This window comes from Macaca mulatta, chromosome 19, assembly GCF_049350105.2.
Source record: "Macaca mulatta isolate MMU2019108-1 chromosome 19, T2T-MMU8v2.0, whole genome shotgun sequence".
Classification (NCBI taxonomy): Eukaryota; Metazoa; Chordata; class Mammalia; order Primates; family Cercopithecidae; genus Macaca; species Macaca mulatta.
In genome coordinates this window covers 17,707,823-17,734,339 of record NC_133424.1, presented here as the reverse complement: position 1 = coordinate 17,734,339, position 26,517 = coordinate 17,707,823, and the positions used below count along the sequence as shown (strand labels likewise).

Genomic DNA, 26,517 nt, shown 5'->3' with positions numbered 1-26,517 from the left:
GTTACCGCGGGGCCGCGGGCAGGGGTCAGGGAGGTGGAGTAGAACCTCGATCCACCCCCAGGCGGGTCCCAGGGGGCACAGGGGTGGCCAGGCTACTGTGAGGGGGTGGGGCAGCCTTTGGGACTGGTACTACTGGAGTTTCTGGGATCTGCACGGTGGTCTTTCTTCACCCGTCTCCCACCCAGCCCTCAGCCCCCTCGCAAGACTTGTCTCCCTCAAACCTAGTTCTCTGCTCCCTCCCCTTCACAATCCTCCGATTCCTTGAGTCTTCCCTCCCTCTTCTTTTTTTTTTTTTTTTTTTTTGAGACAGGGTCTTGCTCAGGCTGGAGTGGAGTGACGTGATTATAACCCACTGCAGCCTTGAACACCTGGGCTCAAGACAAGTCTCATTTTATTGCACCGGCTGGTCTTTAACTCCTGGCCTCAAGTGATCCTCCTGATTCGGCCTCCCAAAGTGCTGGGATTACAGGCGTGAGCCACAGCGCCTGTCTGTCTCTCATCGAAGTCTCTTTTCAATCCCTTCGGTGAGACCTCCACCCCAGTGCTCCCCACCAAACATCCTAGCAGGTCCAGGCAAGGGGCCTAGGATCCCTGTCCTCACAAATTACCAGTCGCATTCCCATGCAGCCTCAGAACCAAAGGGTCTTCTCTGCCCACCCACGCCTTCCTCTCTCCCAGCAGGGATTACATCAGGCTGTAGGCAGAACCCGACTCTAGACCCACGGGAAGTCCTTGCTCATGTCTAATCCTAGTCCTTCCTGCTTTCTGTATTTACTAACGCCTCCTCCTCCACCTTGCAGGCAGCCAGAACGTCCCTGGAACAGGTCGAGAGGCCCAGGGCTGGGTGTGCATGGCTCTCCCAGAACCTCAGTTTCTTTTTAAGTGTTGGGAGATCTCTAAGCCTCTTTCCCCCTACTCCAGGGAGGGCAATTCTTCAAGTCTCATCGGGGCTCTGGGAGGCAGAGGAGGAGGTGCGCAGAGGGCACAGTCCTGGCCGGAGCTCTCAGAGGCCCAGCTGCATGCTCTGGTGTCCAGCTCTGGGCTCAGGGTGGGGTGGGACCACAGTCTGGGTGGCTGGGGCCGCAAGACTCCGAGGTGAAAGGTCACTCCTGGAAGAACTTTTCCAGCCGGTTAAAGGTTAACCTGTCCAGAGCCAGAGGCTCGGGCTTTTCCAGCTCGCCAGCCCGGACTTCGCATACAAAGGGTGCTTAATAAATGCTGGTCAGGCGGGCCCCAGCCCCGGTTCTGGGGGATGGGGTGAGTTGGAGGTGGCGGCAGCTGCGAGGCTCCAGGGCGCCTGGAAGAGACATCTGCAGTCCAGCCGGCCGCCAGGCCAAGCCCTTTCTGCAAAGCACAGAAAGAAAAGGAAATGAAAAGGGAAAAGGGGCAGGCCCCCGGCAGGGCTGGTGGGCATGCCTGTCGCCTCCAGCCGCGCGGGGCGGGTGGGCGCCCTGCCCCCGGAGGCCAGAAATTCTGCAGAGGGGCCCCCTGACCTCGCGGCCCCGGCCAGCCGGTCTCAGACCACAACATCCCTTCCCCCTGGAGATTCCGGGCACCAGGTGTTAACCCGAGCAGAGAAAGGGTGGGGTGGGGGTCAGACGCGGCGACTTTCTGGAAGAGGAAGCAAACACAATCTAGGGTGTGTGTGTGTGTGTGTGTGTGTGTGCGCGTGCGTGTGTGTCTCATGCGCGCGTGTGTCTTGCGCAGGGGCGTGCCCCCCCCGGGTGCCACTGGCCCCCCATCATTGCTTTGCCGGGAACGGTGGGGTGGGGGGAGGTTCCGAGGGGCGCCTCGAGGGTGATCGAGCGACCCAACGTCCAAGGCCAGAGGTGGAGGGGAGGGCCTTGGACAGACATCTTGGTGAGGCTCGAGGAAGGGCAGAGGGCAGGCGCGGTTCAGGCTCCCGCCGCGGCCCGGCAGGGGTTAAGGCTGAAGCCGGGCGAGGGCGAGGGCGGGGGTGCGGGGGGGAGGGGCAGAGGGAGGCGGAGGAGGGTCAGGCCCCGCGGCCCCGCGCTCGGCCCCCGTCCCTCCCGCCGGCCCGTTCGCCGGGCGCCGCGCGCGGCCACCCATGCCCTTATAAGGGCGGCCGTCGCCGGGGCAACGAGCGCCCGCCCCCAGCCCGCGGCGCGCGCCCCTGCCCCCGCCCCCGCCCCCCGCCCGCCCCGCGAATGGAACGCTGTGTGTCAAACCGGCCGCAGCGCGAGGCCGGCGCGCGGGGTCGGCGGCGGTGGCGGCGGCGAGAGCGAGGCTCGGGCTCAGGCGCAGGCCCAGGCCAGGCGGGAGCGGCCGCAGCGGGAGCGGCAGCTCCAGAGGCGCCGGCCCAGCGGCCCTGCAGGCCCGGAGCGGCAGCCGCGGGCGCCGGGGGACCCAGGGGGCGCGGCGACCGGCCCCGGCGCGCACCCGCCGCCCCTCCCCCCCCGTCACTGGCGGCCGCGCAACTTGCGGCCAAACTTTCCCCCCGGCCTCCCGCGCTCGGATGGCTGCCCGCTGAGTTGGCCGCAGCCCCCGGGCGAGCGGCGGCCAGGCCAGAGGACGCCCCCTGCGCGGCTCGGGCCGGGCCATGGCCCGCGCGCCCCCGCCGGGGCCCCAGGGCGGCGGGACGCGAGTCCTTTGGGCCCCCGGCCCTCGCCTCTAGCGCGCCCCTCCCGGCCCCGGGCCCGGCCCCGCGCACGCGTGGGAAAGTTGGCCTGGAACCGGCCCGACCAGTTCCGCCCGGGCGCGCGGACCGGCCGCAGGAAGTTGCTGCAAAACTTTTTTGGGGGGTGCAGCCCGTGTCCCCCGTGCGCCGGGGCCGGATGCGCGCAGCGTAGGGTCCCCCGGGCCGAGAGGGGTGCCCGGAGGGAAGAGCGCGGAGGGGGCGCCCCGGCCCCGCTGCCCTGGGGCTATGGCCATGGTGACCGGCGGCTGGGGCGGCCCCGGCGGCGACACGAACGGCGTGGACAAGGCGGGCGGCTACCCGCGCGCAGCCGAGGACGACTCGGCCTCCCCCACTGGTGCCGCCAGCGACGCCGAGCCGGGCGACGAGGAGCGGCCGGGGCTGCAGGTGGACTGCGTGGTGTGCGGGGACAAGTCGAGCGGCAAGCATTACGGTGTCTTCACCTGCGAGGGCTGCAAGAGCTTTTTCAAGCGGAGCATCCGCCGCAACCTCAGCTACACCTGCCGGTGAGCCCCCCATCCGCGCGCCGCCGCCGTGCACCCCGCCCCGGCCTGGGGCAGGCCTCTGACCTGCTCGGTCACCTTGGGCCTGGCGCTGACCTTCCCTGGGCCTCCACTGCCCCCTCTGAGATAGGGGCACAGCACCCGCCTCCCGCATTCCATGGCTGGGATTGTGTATACAGTCGGCGCTGCATCATTGCAGGTTTCCCCCCATCAGGTGGTCCCTGGAGGCTCTTGCCCCAGTTACTTGCTTCTCCTTCCCTCCTGCTTTTCTCTGGGGAGGGGTCATCTCCGCGCTGGGGTGGGGGTAGGGGTGCTGTCAGGGGTGGCAGCCCAACCCCAGGGCACCCGTTCTCGGGGATCCCAGCGCGCGGGATGCCCTCGAGGGAATCGAACGTGGAACTTGGACCGTGGAGCTCGCAGCGTCCAGGGGCCATTGTCTGCGGCCGCGCGGATCGATACGGCGCGCCCTTGGGGTCAAATATCACTTCCAAAGTCGCTGTGGCTACGGAGGCGGCAGACGGAAGGAGGCTGGGGTGGCACGGGGCGGTCTCCTTCGAGTGAGGGGCCCAGCGGTGGGGGTGGGGGTGCGAGCTGGCCTTGCCCATCCCGGGGAACCCCTCTGGGCTCACTCGGAGCCTTGGGTCACCGGAAATCGCCACTGGAAGGCCGGCAGGGCCACCGGAATTGACTGAAACGTCCCCCTCCCCCAGGGGTGGGTGCAGACCTGGGGCTCCTGGAAAAATCTCTTAAACTTTGGGTGTCTCTGAGACGGGCAGGGAGTGAAACGTTTCCGAGCAGGATCGCTGGGCTGTCCCAGGTCGGAGACCTCTCTGGCAGGGCGTGGCCTTTCTAGCTGTTCGGGCGGAAGGTCCCCAGGGAAAGCGATCGGGGTTGTCCAGCTCGGGAGTTCTTTTCTCACTGTTCCCGGGCGAGCATCCGATCTGTCCGTTTATAAGCCCCTACTGTGCATCCCAGGAACATGCAGGGTGTCTGTAGAGCCGGTCTAGACGGTCCCATTTCCCAGCTGCACAAAACAGAGGCCCAAAGGCCCAGAAAGAGGTCCTGGTGCCTGCTTTGCGTTGGACATGGAGGGACCCTGCCCGAGTTGGGGCTTTGCAGGGGGGAACTGTGGGACCAGGTAGGGGACCGCTGAGTTCGGATCGGGGTGCCCCCAGGGGGAACGGCTGATGGAAGGCTTGTTGGCTGAGGCCACCAAATAGGGCCTCAGATACCCGCGGGTGGAGTTTGACCCCAGGTCCCGGGTCAGGGCTGGCCTGGTGTGACCATGTGTGGCAGAGCTGCCTTGCTCCCTCCTCCAGCACAAACTGGGCCACTAGACTTTGGCCTCATTCTTGCTGCTGGAAAACCGGCTTCTCTTCCGTCATGTCTTTAGGGAGGGGAAGGGAGGGGGCTCAGGCAGTTTTGGGGTCCCAGGGGCTTCCTGAGGGTGGGGTCAGGGAGCACCAGTTTCGGCGGGGATTGGGGGGGGGCCTTGCTTGGAGCTGGCAGGTTTGTGCTGTGTGAGTTGTGTGACCTGGTGAAGTCACCATTCCATTCTGAGCTTCAGATGGATTTAGCAGGGTCTCGCTGGGGCCCATCCTGGGTGGTTTGATGCCAGCCCCTGCAGAGAGACCCCAGCTCCAAGTCTAGCTCCTGAGAAGCCCCCAGTCTGGAGGAGACACAATGAGACAGATGCCCCAAGCCTGCGGGATCTGGGGTCCCAGGGAGACAGCAGAGGCTCTGCCTGGAGGAGGCTAGGGGACATGAGCCTTGAAGCATGGAGTTGGCAGGTGGAAGAAAGGCCACAGGGGCATGCCAGTGTGTGGCCCAGACAAAACATTTAGTGGCAGACTGGGGGAGCTGTGCTGTAAGAGGGGACCGCGCAGCCATGGGAGAAATCATAGCCAGGTGGGCCTGAAATGCTGGCTGAGGGTGATGGGGAGCCTTGGAGGGTGTGTGAGCAGGGGAGGGCTCTGATCAAATTGGACTGGAGGTCAGAAGCTCAGGGAGGAAGCTGAGTTGGGCCATGGGGTTGGGCAAAAAAAGCATGCACTCTTTAGGTGGGATAACAGGAAGAACTTAACTGCTTCCCTCCTTGGAGGGACGGATCTGTCCCAATTCTACAGCTGGGGAAGTTGATACAGAAGGTTCAGGGCCTCCCCTCAGGTCAGGGGAAGTTGATACAGAAGGTTCAGGGCCTTCCCTGAGGTCAGGGGCCCCTGAGCCGGGCCTCTCCCTGCCTGCAGGGCCGCCCCAGGCCAGGCTGTTTCCACCCGGCTGCCCTGGATCCTCCCACCACCCTGCGGCTGGGCTTTGTTCTGGTTCTGCCTGAGCTCCCTCTGCCCTAGTGGGGCCTCTTCCCAGGGGCTCAGCGGCTGGTGCTGCGGGACCCAGGCAGTGGTTGGGGGTTAGGGGAGGATGGGGGTGTTGGGGAGATGGGCTCAGAGCCTCAGCTTTCCTAAGTTGGGTTCCTCGCCTGGGGTCTGGGTCTTGACACTGTCCCCCGTGAACCCCTCTGACCCAGTCCATCCCATATAGGACGGTATCTGGCCTCCCATTTTCAGATGAGGAAACCAAGGCTCAGTGGGGCAGTCACCACCTGAGGGGTGGGGCTGGGTGTCTGCAGCTGAGATTCATCTGGGTTTTGTTTTGTTTTTGAGACGGAGTTTCACTCTTGTTGCCCAGGCTGGAGTGCAATGGTGCGATTTCGGCTCACTGCAACCTCTGCCTCCTGGGTTCAAGCGATTCTCCTGCCTCAGCCTCCCAAATAGCTGGAATTACAGGCATGCGCCACCACGCCTGGCTAATTTTGTATTTTTAGTAGAGACGGGTTTTCTCTATGTTGTTCAGGCTGGTCTTAAACTCCCAACCTCAAGTGATCCGCCTGCCTCAACCTCCCAAAGTGCCGGGATTACAGGCATGAGCCACCGCATCCAGCCTTTTTTTTTTTTTTCTTTTTTTTTGAGGCAGAGTCTCACTCTGTCGCCCAGGCTGGAATGCAGTGGGTCAATCTTGGCTCACTGCAACCTCCACCTGCCCAGTTCAAGCGATTCTCCTTCCTCAGCCTCCCAAGTAGCTGGGATTACAGGCATGCGCCACCACGCCCAGCTCGTTTTTTGTATTTTTAGTAGAGATGGGGTTTCACCATGTTGGCCAGGCTGGTCTTGAACTGACTTCAGGTGATCCACCCTCCTCCGCCTCCCAAAGTGCTGGGATTACAGGCGTGAGCTACCACAGAGATGCATCTGTTTAATTCCCTTAAGTGAGGGTTCTACTCTGTGACTGTTTCTGCGTATCCCCTGGGTGGCCCCAGCTGGGACCCCACAGGTAGTTGCTCCAGGCGCAGGCCTTGGAGAGCCCCCAGCTCCCGGTGGCAAGAGACCAGGGGAGTCCAAGGGAACGGGCCAAGGGGAGAAGGTTCTGGGGACATTTGAAGAATAAGGCCTGGACCTTCCTGCTTGGGGCTGATCCAGGACGGGGAGCTCACCTCCTCCAGGGTGGGGCCCCCTGTCTCATCCCTGCAAGAGGCAATGGTATTCACTGAGGGCTGACCAGGAGAATCTCGAGCTTGCATAGGGGTTGGGTGGTCCTCCCAGAACACAGCAGTGGGGCCTTCAGGGCAGAGGACCCGAGTGACTTTGTTTACTCATTCATTGGTGTGGGCTTTGTGTGGGTGATAATGCAGGGGCCCCACAGACCACTAGCCTCTGGCCTGACCCCTAGTTAACTCACAAAGCCTAGCTTTCTGACCATGTCGTCTCTGCCTTCACATCATTTTGGGGACAGTGACCCTGCTCAGCCTGACAGTGACCAAATAAAATGAAACCCTTTAGGCCTCCATATTTGTGTATTTCAGCCGTTTTGCTCTGGCTATACTCTGTCTGTGGGATCACCCCTCCAGTCACCTGGAGAACTCCTATTCATCCTTCAAAACCCAGTGCCAATGTGCCCTCCCTGGGGTGCTCATCTGCTTTTCCACAGATTCCGCTTCATCCATCACCACCCATCCAGGTTATCCTGTCTGCTTTGCAGACCTGCAAGCTGAGCTCCTGTACCCCTTCGGGGCTACCTTCCCAGTCTAGAGGACCCCTACTAGTATTTCTGAGGGGCAGCCTCCAAAGGCAGCTCATAGGCTGGTTGGGGGAGGAGGATATGGGGGTCTCAGGGAGCCCTGGCTTCTGTGTGCCCCCAGGTCTAACCGTGACTGCCAGATCGACCAGCACCACCGGAACCAGTGCCAGTACTGCCGTCTCAAGAAGTGCTTCCGGGTGGGCATGAGGAAGGAGGGTGAGTACACACTGGGGACACACTGGGGACGATCACAGCAGCTAGGGCTGGGGTGAACAAACAGCTTCTTCCTCCCTTTTTCCCTCCCTTTCACAGGGGTCTAGGTGCCTCAGGGGGTGGGGCCCAGCGCCTGCTAACCTCATTACCACTGATCCCTTGATCCAGTGGGCTGTGGTCTGGCCCTAGGCTGGAGGAATCCAATTAGGATCCCTGGCCCCCTGGTTGCTGCCGTGGAGCTGAAGAGGCCAGGGACGCCCCACAAGGGACTTTCCCCAGCCCCATTCTCTTGCAGGAGCTCCCCTCCCCAGTTACCCCCGAGTCCGGCCTCAGAGGCCGGTTCCCTGACCCTGACACCTTGGTGACCTCTTGTCTGCTAGCGTGGCCACTGCTTTCTGAACAAGGATGTGTGTGTGTGGTATTTTTTTTTTATTTGATTTGCTTCCCCTCCACCCTTCACCCATGCTTTTTGTTTGCCCAAGGCAGGAACTCTGCCTGATTAAGGCAAAGGGCAGCTTACCCTTTCTCCTGACCCGGGGCACTGGGAGCAAGAGTGAGGCCCAGCTGTCTCTGCTCAGGGAACCTGGGTGGATGGGCGTATTCTGGGCCAGTGGGCCTAGAACTCTGTCAAACCCCCTTAGAATTCAAGTAGAACCCAGAGATTTCCATATGGATTTCTAGGGTTCAGGAATAGAATCTAGCCTATTGGTGGCTCACGCCTGTAATCCCAGCACTTTGGGAGGCTGAGGAGGACGGATCACGAGGTCAGGAGATCGAGAGCATCCTGGCTAACACGGTGAAACCCCGTCTCTACTAAAAACATAAAAAATTAGCCGGGCGTGGTGGCGGGCGCCTGTAGTCCCAGCTACTCGGGAGGCTGAGGCAGGAGAATGGCGTGAACCCCGGAGGTGGAGCTTGCATTGAGCCGACATCGCGCCACTGCACTCCAGCCTGGGCGACAGTGAGACTCCGTCTCAAAAAAAAAAAAAAAAAAAAAACCAGCCTATTGGACGAGATCTCCTGTGCTGGGTTTCAGGTTCCTCTGGGGACTGCGTCGTGGGCCAGGCTGGCAGTTCTTTCTAGTGTCTAACCTGAGCCTCTCTTGCTTTGAAATTTTTTTTTCTTTATTTTATATTTTATTTTATTTATTTTATTTTGAGATGGAGTCTCGCTCCATCTTCTAGGCTGGAGTGCAGTGGTGTGATTTCAGTTCACTGCAGCCTCTGCCTCCCGGGTTCAAGTCATTGTCCTGCCTCTGCCTCCTAAGTATCTGGGACTACAGATGCAGGCCAACACGCCCAGCTAATTTTTGTATTTTGTTTTGGTTTGTTTTTGAGACGGAGTCTCGCTCTGTTGCCAGGCTGGAGTGCTGTGGCTGGATCTCGGCTCACTGCAACCTCCGACTCCCTGGTTCAAGCGATTCTCCTGCTTCAGCCTCCTCAGTAGCTGGAATTACAGGGATACGCCACCATGCCCGGCTAATTTTTGTTTTTGTTTTTTTTTTTTGTTTGTTTGTTTGTTTGTCTGTTTTTGAGACAGGGTCTCGCTCTGTCGCCCAGGCTGGAGTGCAGTGGCCGGATCTCAGCTCACTGCAAGCTCCACCTCCTAGGTTTACGCCATTCTCCTGCCTCAGCCTCCCGAGTAGCTGGGACTACAGGCACCCGCCACGTCGCCCGGCTAGTTTTTTGTATTTTTTAGTAGAGACGGGGTTGCACTGTATTAGCCAGGATGGTCTCGATCTCCTGACCTCGTGATCCACCTGTCTCGGCCTCCCAAAGTGCTGGGATTACAGGCTTGAGCCACCGCACCCGGCCTGTATTTTTAATAGAGATGGAGTTTCACTATGTTGGCCAGGATGGTCTTGATCTCCTGATCTCATGATCTGCCTGCCTGGGCCTCCCAAAGTGTTGGGATTACAGGCATGAGCCACCGCGCCCGGCCTAATTTTTGTAGTTTTAATAGAGATGGGGTTGGCCGGGTGCGTTGGCTCAAGCCTGTAATCCCAACACTTTGGGAGGCCGAGGCGGGTGGATCGCAAGGTCAGGAGATCGAGACCATCCTGGCCAACATGGTGAAACCCCGTCTCTACTAAAAATGCAAAAAAATTAGCCGGGTGTGGTGGTGGGCACCTGTAGTCCCAGCTACTCAGGAGGCTGAGGCAGGAGAATGGCGTGAACCCGGGAGGCGGAGCTTGCAGTGAGCCGAGATCGCGCCACCGCACTCCAGCCTGGGCGACTGAGCAAGACTCCGTCTCAAATAAATAAATAAATAAATAAATAGAGATGGGGTTTCACCATGTTGGCCAGGCTGGAGTCTCCCAACTCCTGACCCCAGGTGATCTGCTCGCCTCAGCCTCCCAAAGTGCTCGGATTATAGGCATGAGCCACCCCACTCGGCCGCTTTTTAAATTTATTTTCTAGAGACAGGGTCCCACTATGTGGCCCAGGCTGGTCTCGAACTCCTGGCTTTAAGTGATCCTCCCACCTTCGCCTTCCAGACTACTGGGATTACAGGAATGAGCCACCATACTTGGCCTAAAGCTGTTGTTTTTTGTCTAGGCCTTGGTGGGAGAAGCTGAGAGAGGCAGCTGAGGAGCTTTCTTTTAAAACTGATCCCTCCCTGTGGCCCCTTTAAGTTTGGGGGTAACTTTCTTGGCCCTGCCCCCACAACATGGATTTTGCCTCTACTTGTCTATCTTACCTGAAATCCTCATATATCTCAAGTCATGGCCTCAGAGCAAACAGCCTCGCCAGAAGTCTCCAAAAGTCTCGGGTGGAAATATGTATGATGACAGCTCATGCTTTTTTTTTTTGAGACGGAGTCTCGCTCTGTCGCCCAGGCTGGAGTGCAGTGGCCGGATCTCGGCTCACTGCAAGCTCCGCCTCCTGGGTCCACGCCATTCTCCTGCCTCAGCCTCCCAAGTAGCTGGGACTACAGGCGCCCGCCACCTCGCCCGGCTAGTTTTTTGTATTTTTAGTAGAGACGGGGTTTCACCGTGTTAGCCAGGATGGTCTGGATCTCCTGACCTCGTGATCCGCCCGCCTCGGCCTCCCAAAGTGTTGGGATTACAGGCTTGAGCCACCTCGCCCGGCCGACAGCTCATGCTTTAAGCACAGTCCTGCCTCAGGGCCTTTGCATGTGCTGTTCCCTCTGCCTGGAGTGCGCTTTTTCCAGATCTGTACATGGCGCCCTCCCTAACCTTGCCTTCAAGGTTTGCTCAAACATCACCTCCTCAGGGAAGCCCTCCTGATCCCCCTGTATTTGACGCCATCTGCCTTGTTCTTTTTTTGTTTTGTTTTTGAGAGGGAGTCTTGCTCTGCCAGGCTGGAGTGTAGTGGCGCCATCTCAGCTCACTGCAACCTCCTCCGCCTCCCGAGTTCAAGTGATTCTCCTGCCTCAGCCTCCTGAGTAGCTGGGATTACAGGCATGTGCCACCAGGCCCGGCTAATTTTTTGTATTTTTAGTAGAGACGGGGTTTCACCGTGTTAGCCAGGATGGTCTCGATCTCCCGACTTCTGGATCTGCCCGCCTCGGCCTCCCAAAGTGCTGGGATTACAGGCGTGAGCCACCGCGCCCAGCCCTCCCTTGTTCTATAATTTGCTTACACCCAGAATGTCCATTCCCTGTGGGCAGGTATTTTTGTCTATCTTGTTCCCCAGCGCGTAGACCAGGGCTTGGTACACAGTAGGTGTTCAATAAATGGTCCTTGGCTTGAATTACCATCTATTTAGCCCTTCCTATGTGGCAGGCATTATTTTAAGTTACATTGATTCTCATTTAATTCAGTGATTGGTGACATCATTTTTTGAGACAGGGTCTCACTCTGTCACCCAGGCTGGAGTGCAGTGGTGTGATCATAGCTCACTGCAGCCTTAAACTCCTGGGATGAAGTGGTTCTCCCACCTCAGCCTCCTGAGTAGCTGCAATTATAGGCATTCGCTACCATGCTCGGCTAATTTCTTAATTTTTTGTAGGGATGGGGTCTCGCTATGTTGCCCAGGCTGGTCTCGAACTCCTGGGCTCAAGCCTCCGCCTCCCAAAGTGCTGGGCTTGCAAATGGGAGCCACTGTCTGCATTTTACAGATGAGGAAACTGAGGCACACAGCAGATTGGTGAGGCCATCTCTCAAGAGAGCAACAGAGTTGTGATTGGGATTTGAACCTCCACAGTCTGGGCTAAAGAGCTGGAGAGTGGTTTGGGGAGGAGTGAACAGAAAGTGCAAAGGTCAGCTGGGCGCAGTGGCTCACGCCTGTAATCCCCGCACTTTGGGGGGCCGAGGCGGGTGGGTCACGAGGTCAGGAGATTGAGACCATCCTGGCCAACATGGTGAAACCCCGTCTCTGCTAAAAATACAAAAATTAGCAGGGCGTGGTGGCAGGTGCCTGTAATCCTAGCTACTCGGGAGGCTGAGGCAGGAGAATCACTTGAACCCGGGAGTTGGAGGCTGCAGTGAGCCGAGATCATGCCACTGCACTCCAGCCTGGTGACAGAGTAGAACTCCATCTCAAAAAGAAAGAGAGAGGAATAAAGGAAAGGAAAGGAAAGAAGGAAGGGAGAGCGGGAGGGAGGGAAAAAAGAAAAAGTCCATAGGCCCTGGGGTGGGAATGTGGCCATGTGAGGGAGTGGTGGCTGCTCACAACCCAGTGAGCAAAGGGGGAAGAAGCTCCCTGGAGGACCGGGGAACCACTTTTGGGCCTCGTCCGCCTGTCCTCATTTGACAGTTGACTTAGACTCAGGGACCCCTTGGAGCGGGCTTCAACCCAGGTGCGGGCTTCTCCGCTCAGCGCCGTTCGCCCCCGGATTCTGCCCGCATTCCCCTCTGGTGTTTGCTGTACGCAGAGTTGACCTGGAGTTCACGGAGGTGATGAGATGGGGCATGCCAACTCATTAAAGCTCATTAATTAGTCTGCTGGCAACCAGCCCAGTCTGCCCTGCCACCCTGCCCACCGCGGCACAAGCCAGGCAGGCACGTGGCCAACCCTCTGCCTCTTTGTGCCTCAGTTTCCCTTTTCTCACCCACCTGCTCACTGCGGACATGTGCTCAAGTCAGCAGCAGGGCCTCCCCGCTTCATAAGCAAGGCTACTGATGGCGACTAATGTTTACTGAGGACCTACTGCAGCCCCCCCAGGACACCTCCCTACTGTGGGTCCCCCCCAAACCTTCCCTGCATTGTGGCCTCTGCAGGGACCCAGACCGGCCCTCAGGGGTCATCATCTGGTGGGGAGGGGATGGAAGGTAGAGAAATGATCCCCGCTCCATAGGAGACAGCTAGTGCTGGGTGGGTATTGATTTCTTGCTTTGGGGACCAGGCTGGCCAGGGTCCCCAAGTCCACCTTGGCCCATCCTCAGCTCTGGGAACCCCGTGACTAACAGATGGAGGCTCCAAAAGGTTTATTAGATGCTCCTCCTTGTCCCCAGGAGCTGGGGGTGGGGAGTGGTGGCTGGACCTGGACAGGGGCTCCTGGACCCTGACTTTAACCAGCCTGGTGCCCATGGGGTGGGGTTAGGCGTTCTGGGAAAGGCTGGGCCTGGGGGCTTTGGAGGGGAGGGCCTGAGTGACCCCTTAATGACTTTTGTCTCCCTTCCCCGTTATTCTCCTTACTTTTCCTACCTTGTCCTTCCCTACCTGCCCCGCCCCCCATGTCTCTCTGGGCACCTACTTGGCCCCTCATTCCTTCCCCTCTCTTCTGTGCCTCTCCTCTCTCTATACCCCTCGCTCCCCTTCCTGTCTGCCCCATCTCCTATCTCCATTCCTCCCGGCCTTCTGTGCCCCGCCCTCCCCCATCTCCTGTCCCTCCCTCGTTTCCTGCTGCGGCCACCCCCTTCCCCCCCTTCCCCCCCCCGCCACCCGCATCCCCTCCCGCCCGCATGTCCCTCCTGTCCCTGCCTCCCGCAGCGGTGCAGCGCGGCCGCATCCCGCACTCTCTGCCTGGCGCCGTGGCCACCTCCTCGGGCAGCCCCCCAGGCTCGGCGCTGGCGGCGGTGGGGGGCGGCGGAGACCTCTTCCCGGGGCAGCCGGTGTCCGAACTGATCGCGCAGCTGCTGCGCGCTGAGCCCTACCCTGCGGCGGCCGGACGCTTCGGCGCAGGGGGCGGCGCGGCAGGCGCGGTGCTGGGCATCGACAACGTGTGCGAGCTGGCGGCGCGGCTGCTCTTCAGCACCGTGGAGTGGGCGCGCCACGCGCCCTTCTTCCCCGAGCTGCCGGTGGCCGACCAGGTGGCGCTGCTGCGCCTGAGCTGGAGCGAGCTCTTCGTGCTGAACGCGGCGCAGGCGGCGCTGCCCCTGCACACGGCGCCGCTACTGGCCGCCGCCGGCCTCCACGCCGCGCCCATGGCCGCTGAGCGCGCCGTGGCCTTCATGGACCAGGTGCGGGCCTTCCAGGAGCAGGTGGACAAGCTAGGCCGCCTGCAGGTCGACTCGGCTGAGTACGGCTGCCTCAAGGCCATCGCGCTCTTCACGCCGGGTGAGTCACGCTCCGAAGGGGGCCGCGGGATGGGGGGACCCAAGGGAGGTTAGGAGGAGGGCAGCCTAGACTCAGACTCCAGCCACCATAGCGCCCCGCTCGCTGCCTAGGCCTGGCGCCCTGCAAGCGCCGTGAGCGAACGCTCATGGGTGGCCATAGAGGGGTGATGTAAGCAGTGTGACACAGTGACACCCCCACTGCGTGATTCCAAGACTCTTGGAGAACTCTGAACCCTGGACCCCAGACCCCTCTTCCTGTTCCCAGGCTCCCTGAGACCCCCTACTCCCTCACCAAAGGTCTCTTCACGCTCAGTGAGCACTGATAGCACAAAGTTAGGGGAACGTGGGAGGGACGGTCCTAACCCCCTGTTTCTCGCCCCCTCTGGCCCCCAATGCCTGATTACTGGGCTCTCAGGGCAACCTGCAGGTAGCCAGGATTGTAGGGATCTGGGTAGGGGCGTGGCTCGGAGGCCCCTACCATTGAGGGGCGGGGCAGCCCCAGAACCTTCGTAACCATCAACTATCGAGCAGTGGTAGCCCTATCGTATTCCAGGCCAGCTTTTTTTTTTTTCCCCACTTTATTTTTTTATTTGTATTTCTATTTTTTGAGACCGGGTCTCACCCTGTCACCCAGGCTATGGTCCGAACAGGGTTCACTGCAGCCTCGAACTCCAGGGCTTGAGCAATCCTCCCTCCCACCTCAGCCTCTTGAGTAGCTGGGACCACAGGCGTGCACCACCATTCCTGGCTAATTTTGTTTTAAAAGTTTTCTGTAGAGACACGGTCTCACCATGTTGCCCAGGCTGGTCTTGAACTGGGCGTAAGCAGTCCTGCCTCAGCCACCCAAAGTGCTAGGATTACAGGCGTGTGCCACCATGCCTTTTAGACAAAGATCTTTCCAGCGTGTCTCCTGGGAGTTCTTTCACCTACTGGAAGCCTCTAGATCCCATCAGAGGTATCTTTGGGGCTAGGAACCAGATCCAGGCTACTCTGGGAGGTGGCTTTCATTTGATAAATACGGTTTTGGTCCTGCAAGGTGGCTCAGGCCTGTAGCCACAGCACTTTGGGAAGCAGAGTTGGGAGAATCGCTTGAGCCCAGGAGTTCCAGGCTCCAGTGAGCTCTGATTACCACACTGCACTCGAGCCTGCGCCAAGAGTGAGACTGTGTCTCGAAAATCAATAAATATGGCTTTATTTATTGTTTTTTCAGAAGATTCTTCTTGGCTTCCCATCGTCTTGGGTCTCTCTAGAGGCTGCCACATTCTCTCACACCACAGGCCCTTCTGGGCTCTGTCTTCCTCATCAAATTCCCTTCCCAACCCCACCTTCCCTGCAAGCTTCCTTAGAACCTGTCTCGTTGGCCAGGCCGCTGGCTCTGTAATCCCAGCATTTTGAGAGACCGAGGTGGGGAGATTGCTTGAGATCAGGAGTTCAAGACCAGCCTGGCCAACATAGCGAAACCTGTAAAAATACAAAAATTAGCTGGGTGTGGTGGAGCGTGCCTGTAATGCCAGCTACTCGTGAGGTTAAGGCAGGAGAATCACTTGAACCCGGAGGCGGAGGTTGCAGTGAGATCGTGCCACTGCACTTCTACCTGGGGCACAGTGTGAGACTCCATCTTTTTTTTTTTTTTTTTTTGAGACAGAGTCTCAAAAAGAGACTCTGGAGTGCAGTGGCGCGATCTTGGCTCACTGCAAGCTCCACCTCCCGGGTTCACGCCATTCTCCTGCCTCAGCCTCCCGAGTAGCTGACACTACAGGTGCCCGCCACCTCGCCTGGCTAATTTTTTTTGCATTTTTAAGTAGAGACAGGGTTTCACTGTGTTAGCCAAGATGGTCTCGATCTCCTGACCTCGTGATCTGCCCACCTCGGCCAAGACTCCATCTTAAAGGAAAAAAATTAGGCCGGGTGCGGTGGCTCACGCCTGTAATCCCAGCACTTTGGGAGGCACGTGCCATCACACCGGGCTAATTTTATTTATTTATTTATTTAGAAACAGGGTCTCCCTCTGTTGCCCAGGCTGGAGTGCAGTGGCACGATCTTGGCTCACTGCAACTTCCGCCTCCCAGGCTCAAGTGATCCTCCCATTAGCCTTCTGAGTAGCTGGGACTACAGGCACATGCTACCATGCCTGGCTAATTATTCTTAATTATTAGTAGAGATGGAGTTTCACCATGTTGGCCAGGCTGGTCTTGAACTCCTGACCTCAAGTAATCCACCTGCCTTAGCCTCCCAAAGTGCTGGGATTACAGGCGTGAGCTACCGTGCCTGGCCCCAACTAATTTGTTTTTGTAGAGAAGGGATCACACTGTGTTGTCCAGGCTGGTCTCAAATCCTGGCCTTAAATGATGCTCCTGCCTCGGCCTCCCAAAGTGCTGGGACTGTGGCCGTAAGCCCTCACGCCCAGCCCCCTGTTCTTACCCACAGTTGCAAGTGGTAGCCCCTAGTCACCCCTGTGGGCCCTGTGTTCTCTGGCTGTCTCCCACCCTGCCTGACTTACTTTTGTCCCCCTAGATGCCTGTGGCCTCTCGGACCCGGCCCATGTGGAGAGCCTGCAGGAGAAGGCACAGGTGGCCCTCACGGAGTATGTGCGGGCGCAGTACCCGTCCCAGCCCCAGCGCTTCGGGCGCCTGCTGCTGCGGCTGCCCGCCCTGCGCGCAGTCCCTGCCTCCCTCATCTCCCAGCTGTTCTTCATGCGCCTGGTGGGGAAGACGCCCATTGAGACACTGATCAGAGACATGCTGCTGTCGGGGAGTACCTTCAACTGGCCCTATGGCTCGGGCCAGTGACCGTGACGGGGCCACGTGCGCTGTGGCCAGGCCTGCAGACAGACCTCAAGGGACAGGGAATGCTGAGGCCTCGAGGGGCCTCCCGGGGCCCAGGACCCTGGCTTCTCTCCTCAGACTTCTATTTTTTAAAGACTGTGAAATGTTTGTCTTTTCTGTTTTTTAAATGATCATGAAACCAAAAAGAGACTGATCATCCAGGCCTCAGCCTCGTCCTCCCCAGGACCCCTGGCCAGGATGGAGGTAAGGGATGGAGGGTCCAATCCTGGGACAGCCTTGTCCCTCGGCACCCCAAGCATGAACTTGTGGGATGGTTGGGTTGGCTTCCCTGGCATGATGGACAAAGGCCTGGCGTCTGGGCCGGAGGGGCCGCTCCCGTGGGCAGGGGTAGCTAGCGTGTGCCAGGCAGATCCTCTGGACACGTAATCTATGTCAGACACTACATGATGACTCAATCAAGGCCAATAATAAAGACATTTCCTACCTGCACAGCCTCCCTGGTCTTTTTTTTTCTTTTTTGAGACAGAGTGGTACTTCGTCACCCAGGCTGGAGCGCAGTGGCGCGATCTCGGCTCACTGCAACCTCTGCCCCACAGGTTCAGGTGATTCTCCTGCCTCAGCCTCCCCAGTAGCTGGAACTACAGGCACCCACCACAATGCCCAGTTAATTTTTTTTTTGTATTTTTGGTAGAGATGGGGTTTCACCATGTTGACCAGGTTGGTCTCGAACTTCTGACCTCACGTGATCCACCACCCCTGCCCTTGGCTTCCAAAAGTGCAGGGATTACAAGTGTGAGCCACCGCGCCTAGCCTCACTTAATTATTTTTTTTGGTCGGCTCTTAATCTTTTTTTTTTTTTTCTTTTTGCGATGGAGTTTCGCTCTTTCACCTGGGCTGGAATGCAGTAGTACAGTCTTGGCTCACTGCAACCTCTGCCTCCCGGCTTCAAGCAGTTCTCCTGCCTCAGCCTTCTGAGTAGTTGGGATTACAGGTGTGCACCACCACATTCAGCTGATTTTTGTACTTTAATTAGAGATGGGGTTTTGCCATGTTGGCCAGGCTGGTCTCGAACTACTGACAGGTGGTCCACCTGCCTTGGCCTCCCAAAGTGGTGTAATTATAGGCATCAGCCACCAGGCCCTTAATCTTGTTTGGGCTCCGATGTCCTTGGGAGAAACCTCTGAGGCCAGTCCTGTCACATGATCTCAGGCCAGCCAATCAGACCACCATTCCGTGGGCCACAGCAACTGTTTTATGGAGGGCCTGAGATTCCAAACTAGCCAGTGAGATTCCACAGCAGGATTTGGAACTGGGAGAATCTAATTAAAGCAGAGCCAAGGATGGAAGATCAGTTTCCCAAGATGCCTTTGGAGCCCCTGGATCAAGCCATACCTGAAACCCTCAGGTGTTTTAAGTTCTATGAACTCAGTCGTCCCCCTTTTGTGCCTGAGTCAATCTGATTTCAATTTTTTTTTCCTCACATGGAACTAAAAATCTGTTTCAGAGATTGACGTTTGGGAGGCAGGGACCTAGAAGGCCAACACTTTGAAATGTGGGCTTCACTGGGTGATACGGAATCATGTGGGGTACCAGGGACTCTCCCGTCCCAGCCTCGGGAGTCTGTGGCACCGCTCTGTGGTGGGAAAGGCACCTGTGGAATTGGGCACCAGAGCTGTAGGGGGGCAGAGAGAAAGGGCCCGAATGGTGGTGGGGGTGGCACCTCTCACTGATGTGCTGTCAAGCAGAGGCAAGTCCTCCATCAAAGATGCCCTTCTGTAGCCAGGCGTGGTGGCAGGAGCCTGTAATCCCAGCTACTTGGGAGGCTGAGGCACAAGAGTCACTGGAACCTGGAAGGTGGAGGTTGCAGTCAGCTGAGGTTGCACCACTACACTCCAGTCTGGGCGACAGAGGGAGACTCTGTCTCAAAAAAAAACAAAAAAGATGGCCTTGTGAAAACAGCAAGGGAAGAAGTCAAATCTGTCACGCTGCTTGCTGGGCCAGTGCTCAGCCCTTATGCAGCCCCAGTTTGCCAAAATGGTCCCCAGTCTTCCCATGTCCATCTTGAAGACAGCCTTGGAAGATGAGAGATTAGGCCCCTCCTGTGGAGTCGGTGAGGGTCTCTTGTGGGCAGGTTCCCAGAAGGGAACTGAGGCAGGGGCGGGATGGAGAGGACACCTGGTTCCCATTGAAGGCTGCACTGGGTTCTGCATTAGGCCAGGGTTTCCCACAGTGTCCCGTGAGTGAGTGGGTCCATGTCTACAATCAAACTGGACAGCAAGGTCCCATTTATCTAATGCATGGGACATCTGAGGGTTGAGTGAGACCATGGTGTCCTGCTGTTTGGCCCCAGGCCAGAGTTCTGGATGTCTGTCCAAGGCCTGACTGCCGAACTCCTACTTTTCCTACAAAACCCTACCCACATGGCCCTTCCTGCAAGACGAGATCTTGAGCCTCCCTGGCTATTAAGACTCTGCTGGGCAGCTTTCTGTTACTGGACTCAGGGCTATCTTCCCCAGACTAGGGCCTTCTTGAGGACAATCGTGGTGGCTCAGTGGTTGACACTGTCTTCCCTGCATGTAATTGGTCTTCCTGGTTGCTTCTGTCCCCTGTGGCTCCCTTGGGAGACTAACACTCAGAGCACAGTTTCTGGTCTGCTGTTACATGGCCCCCATGGGGAGACTGGCTCCACCTGTGCCCCACCCGTCACAGCCAGGGCCTGGGATGGGTCGGACACTGGAAGGCCCTCCCCCTAGGCCATGCATATGGATGTGCCCACACAGTGCCTGGGGTCAGCTGCTGTCCTGAAGTGCCCAGGGAGACACAGAATGGAGGAATCCAGCTGGGTGTGGTGGCTCATGCCTGTAACCCCGGCACTTTGGGAGGAGGAGGTGGTGGGCAGATCACTTAAGGTCAGGAGTTCGACACCAGCCTGGCCAACATGGTGAAACCCTGTCTCTACTAAAAATACAAAAATTGGCTGGGCACGGTGGCTCAAGCCTGTAATCCCAGCACTTTGGGAGGCCGAGACGGGCGGATCACAAGGTCAGGAGATCGAGACCATCCTGGCTAACACGGTGAAACCCCGTCTCTACTAAAAAATACATAAAACTAGTTGGGCGAGGTGGCGGGCGCCTGTAGTCCCAGCTACTCGGAAGGTTGAGGCAGGAGAATGGCGTAAACCCGGGAGGCGGAGCTTGCAGTGAGCTGAGATCCGGCCACTGCACCCCAGCCTGGGCAACAGAGCAAGATTCTGTCTCAAAAATAATAATGATAAATAAATAAAATAAAAATACAAAAATTAGCTGGACGCAGTGGCAGGTGCCTGTAATCTCTGCTACTCAGGAGGCTGTAGCAGCAGAATCACTTGAACCTGGGAGGCAGAGGTTGCTGTGAGCCGACTGCACTCCAGCCAGGGCAATAGAATAAGACTCCAACTCAAAAAAAAAAAAAAAAAAAAAAGTGGAGGAATCCATTTGTCTGGGGTGCATTCATGGCCTCCTGCAGGGCTTCCAGGCTGAGCCCACTCCCTTTAGGTGGACCCCAGCATGGCATCCCTTGGATCTTCCAGAAGGCTGTTCTACCAAGACTGGCGTCCTAGCGATCTTGTCTCCATTATTAGACCCACAGAAACTCTTGGTCCCAGCCAGGCAGGGTGGCTCACACCTGTAATCCCAGCACTTTTTGAGGCTGAGGTGGGCGGATCATTGGAGGTCAAGAGTTCCAGACCAGCCTGGCCAACATGGTGAAACCCCGTCTCTACTAAAAATACGAAAATTAGTTGGGTGTGGTGGCAGGCGTCTGTAATCCCAGCTACTCGGAAGGCTGAGGCAGGAGAATCACTTGAGCCAGGGAGGCAGAGGTTGCAGTGAGCCGAGATCATGCCACTGCACTCCAGCCTGGGCAAGAGCGAGACTGTCTCAGAAAAAAAAAAAAAAAAAAAAAAAAAAAATTTTGGTCCCTGGTGTTCCCCGGCAAGCCTGGCCGAGGACGTGACGCTGGATGTTGGCCTCTAACTGGAAGGCAACTTGAGGCTCTTGGGGGAGAGAGAACCCCCATTAAGGGTTCAAACCCTACCCAGAGATCCTAGACAAATCCCTTTTGTGGAACCTTTTTTTTTTTTTTTTTTGAGACAGAGTTTCACTCTTGTTGCCCAGGCTGGAATGCAATGGCAAGATCTTGGCTCACCGCAACGTCCGCCTCCAGGCTTCAAGTGATTTTCCTGCCTCAGCCACCATAGTAGCTGGGATTACAGGCACGCACCACCACACCCAGCTAATTTTTTTTTTTTTTTTTTTTTTTTTTTTTGAGACGGAGTCTCACGCTGTTGCCCAGGCTGGAGCTGGAGTGCAGTGGCGCGATCTCGGCTCACTGCAAGCTCCGCCTCCCGGGTTCCCGCCATTCTCCTGCCTCAGCCTCCTGAGTAGCTGGGACTACAGGCGCCCGCCACCGCGCCCGGCTAATGTTTTGTATTTTTAGTAGAGACGGGGTTTCACTGTGGTCTCGATCTCCTGACCTTGTGATCCGCCCGCCTCGGCCTCCCAAAGTGCTGGGATTACAGGCTTGAGCCACCGCACCCGGCCTTTTTTTTTTTTTTTTTTAAAGTAGAAACGGGGTTTTACCATGTTAGCCAGGCTGGTCTCGAACTCCTGACCTCAGGTGATTTGTCAGCCTCGGCTTCCCAAAGTGCTGGGATTACAGGAGTGAGCTACAGTGCCCAGCAGGAACCTCATATTTTTTCTCCTCTGGAAATGAAGGAACAATTTTGTGGTGATGGCTGGGTGCAGTGACTCATGCCTGTGATCCCAGTACTTTGGGAGGCTGAGGCAGGAGGATTGCTTGAGCCCACGAGTTTGAGTCCAGCCTAGGCAACATAGACCCCATCTCTACAAAAAATAAACAAAATTAACCGGGGCGTCATGGTACATGGCTGTGGTCCCAGCTACTCAGGAGGCTGAAGTGGGAGGATTGCTTGAGCCTGAGAGGTTGAGGCTGCAGTGAGCCATGATCGCGCCACTGCACTCCAGCTTGGGCGACAGAGTGAGACACAGTCAAAAACAAAAACAAAAAACTTTTTGTATGCATGACAACTGAGTGAAATCAGAAGTGTTAAGTAATTATACTCAGTAGGTGTCTAATACATGTTTATTTCACTGGGATGGAGAGCAGGCCCTACTTCCAGGGAACAGGTTGAGATCTGGAGTCCCTATAGGGTCAAAGCTAGAGGGCCCAGAGGAGGAAGACCTGGAAGGCCTTCCTGGAGGAGGAGCTGTCAGCGCCGAGTCCAAAATGAAGAGGCATTTGCAATCCTGGAGAAAGCTACCCCTGGTAGGGGGAGCTGCAAGAGGAAAGGCTGAGGAGATACCAAGAAAAGCAAAGGGCCTGCATCCCCATGCAGCCCTCTGCCCATCTGCAGGGGCACTCAGAAGTACACAGAGCCCTCGCTGTCTCCTTGGTCATTGAATTTCTGGATCTGAGTCTTGAGATGCCTCAGTTTACCCTTCAGGTAGTGGCAGCGAGCCTGCTTGTCCAGGAAGCCAGGATCCTAGGCAGGGCGAGACCCGGAAGTCCTTGCAGCAGTCTGCCCTGTGGCCCTCAAGCTGCTCAACCCTCTGCCTTTCATTCTCCGAGCCTTAATTTTCTCTCCTTGAAACTGGGCACAGGCAACTGGGTGAGCTGGGTGAGGTGGCTCATGCCTGTAATCCCAGCAGTCTGGGAGGCCGAGGTGGGCGGAACACTTGAGGTCAGGAGTTCTAGACCAGCCTGGCCAACATGGTGAAACCCTGTCTCTACTAAAAATACAAAAATTTGCCAGGCGTGGTGGTGAGCGCCTGTGATCCCAGCTGAGGCAGGAGAACCGCCTGAACCCGGCCGGCTGACGTTGCAGTGAGCTGAGATCTTACCACTGTACTCCAGCCTGGGCGACAGAGCGAGATTTTGTCTCAAAAACAAACAAACAAACAAAAAAACCGACACAGGCACCCCAGCCTCACAGAAGTCTCGGGGTGCAAGACCAAGCTGTGGGATGCAAGACTCACCGTTCGCTTCTTCTCAAACTCCCTCCAAACCCGGGCTGCAACTTGGGCCTCCTCCTGCAAGGCGAGGAGTAGAAAGGGGGTTTAGGGAGAGTTGAACTCAAGGAGGGATGGGGAAACTGAAGCTCAGACACACTAAATGCCCATCTAGTGGGGACTTCAAGGGCTGACCTAAGCCATGTGTCGTGTGGCGCCCAGCCAACCTAGAGTAGAAAGAGTCCCAGAAATCTGGATCCAGTGGGTGTCCCACAGGCTTGTGTCGGGCCACTCAGAAGGGCTGTGGGGCAGGGCTTTCTCCCCAGTGCTGACCTGGCTTTGGGGTGGGGGCAGGGAGCTCAGCAGGGCCTCCAGCTGCTTGAGCTTTGCCTGTGCACACCCCACCTCCCGCTGGAGCTCCACGAACTCTCCGTACCGGTCCTGGAACACTGCGGCGTAGCGGCTCCGCTCCCTCTCACTGCTCACCGGTGGGTACTTACTACCAGGTTGAAGGGGGTCAGAATGTGAGCGTAAAGAACCCCACCCTTTCCCCCCGTCAGCGTAATTTGCTTTCCTTTGTCCATGCCGGGCCCCCTACTAAAAATGTTCCTTTTTTTTTTTTTTTTTTTTTGAGACGGAGTCTCGCTCTGCCGCCCAGGCCAGAGTGCAGTGGCCGGATCTCAGCTCACTGCAATCTCCGCCTCCCGGGTTCACGCCATTCTCCTGCCTCAGCCTCCCGAGTAGTTGGGACTACAGGCGCCCGCCACCGCGCCCGGCTAGTTTTTTGTATTTTTTAGTAGAGACGGGGTTTCACCGTGTTAGCCAGGATGGTCTCGATCTCCTGACCTCGTGATCCGCCCGTCTCGGCCTCCCAAAGTGCTGGGATTACAGGCTTGAGCCACCGCGCCCGGCTTATTATTATTATTATTATTTTATTTATTTATTTTTTTTGAGACGGAGTCTCGCTCCGTCGTGCCCAGGCTGGAGTGCCCTGGCCGGATCTCAGCTCACTGCAAGCTCCGCCTCCCGGGTTTACGCCATTCTCCTGCCTCAGCCTCCCGAGTAGCTGGGACTACAGGCGCCCGCCACCTCGCCCGGCTAGTTTTTTTGTATTTTTTAGTAGAGACGAGGTTTCACCGTGTTAGCCAGGATGGTCTCGATCTCCTGACCTCGTGATCCGCCCTCCTCGGCCTCCCAAAGTGCTGGGATTACAGGCGTGAGCCACCGCGCCCCGCCTTTATTATTATTTTTTGAGATAGAGTCTTGCTGTGTTGCCCAGGCTGGAGTGCAGTGGAGCGATCTCGGCTTACTGCAACCTCCACCTCCCGGGTTCAAGCAATTCTCCCACCTCAGCCTCTTCAGTAGCTGGGATTACAGACATGCGCCACCATATCCAGCTAATTTTTGTATTTTTAGTAGAGACGGGGTTTCACCATGTTGGCCAGGCTGGTCTCGAACTCCTGACCACAAGTGATCCACTCACCCCACAAGGGATCCTTTTCTTTTTACTCTTTGGTAAACTCTTATTCAACTGTCAAAGCCCCAGCCTCAGTGCCCCTCTCTGATCTCAGGCATGAAGAATCACATGGGGGACACTCACAGCTCATAGTCGGGCACTGGGTGGGGCCTAGGCTTATGCCCCTTAGGGATGGCTCCAATAGGCTTCTTGGCATCCAGGAGGGCCTGGGAGAGCAGCTCATCCTCAAACACAATCTTCCTGGGCTTTGCCTTGTGGGGTCCCGGCTGGGGCTGGCACGGAGGGCGGGGGGCGCTGGTTTTGAGGCCTCCAGGCGCCAGTCCTTGCAGCTGCCACAGGAATCGTGGTTTGGAGTTAAATCGGGGTGTCGGGAAACCGGAGTCCTTCAAACTGGGGGGACTAAATCTTTTGCCTAGAGGCCCGGCCTGGGGACCCCCTCCCGGTCAGGCTCACCGGGGGCCCAGGCCCAGGCGGGTGAGTCTGCAGGTGCCCCCGGGAGCCGCGAGTCTTTGGGGGCTCCTGGGTGGGCATCGGCCTCCGGGAGAAGCAGCTCGTGGGTTTCCGGGCTGATGGGCGGGTCCTGCGGGGGGTGTCGTGTCCCGCGCATGGCGGGGGTGGTCTGCGGGCGGCCTGTGGGTGGACACGCGGAGAGGACACGCCTGGCGACGTGCACGGAGAAAGGACGCGCGGGCAGCACAGCCCGAAAGCAGCCAACTCTCACCCAGCGGGAGCAGAGTTCCCCAGCGCGGCCTCTATTTGCATAGACGCACGCGATTGGTCCGCAGCGACCTCCAGACCCCGCCCACGACTGCGTAACCCAAAAGAGCGCTATGTAAACGAGCTCTGACGTCGCCGCGCAGCCTGGGACCTGCTCTAGTTAACCCCCGCGCTGCCGGAGCCTCGCCCTCTGGGGCACGCGGAGCCCACGGACAACCGCGCCCGAGGAGCTCCCCGGGACCTCCGCCCCACCTGCAAGGCCGTCCGGCTGGCTACCGCCCCGGGTCACCTGTCCCAGCGTCTGGACCTCCGAGCCTGGGTCCGCTGTCAGAGAGGCACTTCCGTCCCGGTTGTGCATTTACTGCAGGACTGACCCGACCAGCGGGGTGGCTCGGCAGGGCAGTGGGGCGGGGTCTGACAGGAGGGGGCTGGGCCTGACGGCCTGGGGGCGGGGCTGACCTGGCTGGGCGTGGCCACACACCTTCGAAACGTGGCCGACTCCGACCTCGACTCTCAAGTTGTGTGATAAAACGGGATGGTTTTGCAAATTTAAACTTATTTATTTTTTCAGCAATTATATGAAAAAAAAATTTAACAAGAGCCTCGCTTGCCCAGGCTGGAATGCAGTGGCGTGATCTCGGCTCACTGCAGTCTCCGCCTCCCGGGTTCAAGAGTTCTCCTGCCTCAGCCTCCCGAGTAGCTGGGACTACAGGCGCCCGCCAACACACTTGGCTAATTTTTTCTATTTTTTAATAGAGACGGGGTTTCACCGTGTTAGCCAGGATGGTCTCGATCTCCTGACCTCGTGATCCGCCCGCCTCGGCCTCCCAAAGTGCTGGGATTACAGGCGTGAGCCACCGCGTCCGGCCTCTCACGTGTACTTTCAAAGTTGAAAATACTGACTACTCAGGCCAGGCGCGGTGGCTCACGCTTGTAATCCCAGCATTTTGGGAGGCCGAGGTGGGCAGATCACGAGGTCAGGAGTTTGAGACCAGCCTGGCCAACATAATGAAACACCGTCTCTACTACAAAAAATTAGCCAGGTGTGGTGGCAGGTGCCTGTAATCCCAGCTACTTGGGAGGCTGAGGCAGGAGAACCGTTTGAACCCAGGAGGCAGAGGTTGCAGTGAGCCAAGATTGCGCCAGTGCACTCCACCTGGGCGACAGTTGAGAGACTTTGTCTCAAAAACAAACAAACAAAAAAGGCCGGGCGTGGTGGCTCATGCCTGTTATCCCAGCACTTTGCGAGGCCGAGGCGGAAGGATCACCTGAGGTCGGGAGTTCAAGACCAGCCTGACCAACATGGAGAAACCCCATCTCTACTAAAAATACAAAATTAGCCGGGGTAGTGGCGCATGCCTGTAATCCCAGCTACTTGGGAGGCCAAGGCAGGAGAATTGCTTGAACCCGGGAGGTAGAGGTTGCGGTGAGCTGTGATCGCTCCATTGCACTCCAGCCTGGGCAACAAGAGCGAAACTACGTCTCAAAACAAACAAAAAAACAAACAGGAAATATTGCCTATTGCATGAGTGAAAAAATTTAGAAACTATTTCATAAGTCTTTTCCTGTTATATCCTGCAAATGTTTTTGCTTGTTGATTTTTAGAAGTTCTTCAGGCCGGGC

General features: G+C 57.6%; 3 protein-coding genes and 1 long non-coding RNA gene across 8 annotated transcripts in view; 1 reads left to right on the top strand and 3 right to left on the bottom strand.

Annotated features, from left to right (window-relative positions):
* Positions 1-13,252, bottom strand: part of DDA1 (DET1 and DDB1 associated 1) — an 87,278-nt gene extending 74,026 nt beyond the window's left edge. Inside the window, exon 1 of the mRNA XM_077978312.1 lies at positions 13,080-13,252. Coding sequence (XP_077834438.1) covers positions 13,080-13,195 — 116 coding nt within the window. The 5' untranslated portion in view covers positions 13,196-13,252. The remainder of the gene's footprint in view (positions 1-13,079) is intronic.
* Positions 378-4,385, bottom strand: LOC144336848 (uncharacterized). Its single transcript, XR_013409212.1, has 2 exons — positions 3,884-4,385; positions 378-1,344 (listed from the first exon to the last, which is right to left on the bottom strand). It is a non-coding gene; the product is annotated as an uncharacterized LOC144336848 (long non-coding RNA).
* NR2F6 (nuclear receptor subfamily 2 group F member 6) lies at positions 2,165-17,179 on the top strand. Of its 2 annotated transcripts, NM_001194824.3 has the most exon segments (5): positions 2,885-2,921; positions 3,003-3,162; positions 7,352-7,446; positions 13,341-13,907; positions 16,421-17,179. In NM_001194824.3, coding segments are annotated over 5 exon segments (1,134 nt in total). In that variant the 3' UTR covers positions 16,696-17,179.
* OCEL1 (occludin/ELL domain containing 1) lies at positions 14,466-25,332 on the bottom strand. 4 transcript variants are annotated; one of them, XM_077976662.1, is made up of 6 exons: positions 25,184-25,332; positions 24,631-24,807; positions 24,301-24,506; positions 23,034-23,199; positions 22,728-22,781; positions 14,466-15,367 (listed from the first exon to the last, which is right to left on the bottom strand). In XM_077976662.1, exons 1-6 carry the CDS (start codon positions 25,250-25,252, stop codon positions 15,338-15,340), a joined length of 702 nt encoding a protein of 233 aa, XP_077832788.1. In that variant the 5' UTR covers positions 25,253-25,332; the 3' UTR covers positions 14,466-15,337.
* Between the last annotated feature and the right edge of the window lie 1,185 nt (positions 25,333-26,517).

Bases quoted from the DNA above. Each gene is read 5' to 3' on its own strand.
- NR2F6 (XM_001114305.5), top strand. From the start codon at position 2,885: ATGGCCATGGTGACCGGCGGCTGGGGCGGCCCCGGCGGCGACACGAAC. The intron at 3,163-7,351 runs GTGAGCCCCCCA...GTGTGCCCCCAG, and splicing joins AACCTCAGCTACACCTGCCG to GTCTAACCGTGACTGCCAGA. The intron at 13,908-16,420 runs GTGAGTCACGCT...TTGTCCCCCTAG, and splicing joins CATCGCGCTCTTCACGCCGG to ATGCCTGTGGCCTCTCGGAC.
- OCEL1 (XM_077976661.1), bottom strand. From the start codon at position 25,252: ATGCACAACCGGGACGGAAGTGCCTCTCTGACAGCGGACCCAGGCTCG. The intron at 23,200-24,300 runs GTGAGTGTCCCC...TCAACCTGGTAG, and splicing joins CCAGTGCCCGACTATGAGCT to TAAGTACCCACCGGTGAGCA. The intron at 22,782-23,033 runs GTCAGCACTGGG...CTCGCCTTGCAG, and splicing joins TGCCCCCACCCCAAAGCCAG to GAGGAGGCCCAAGTTGCAGC.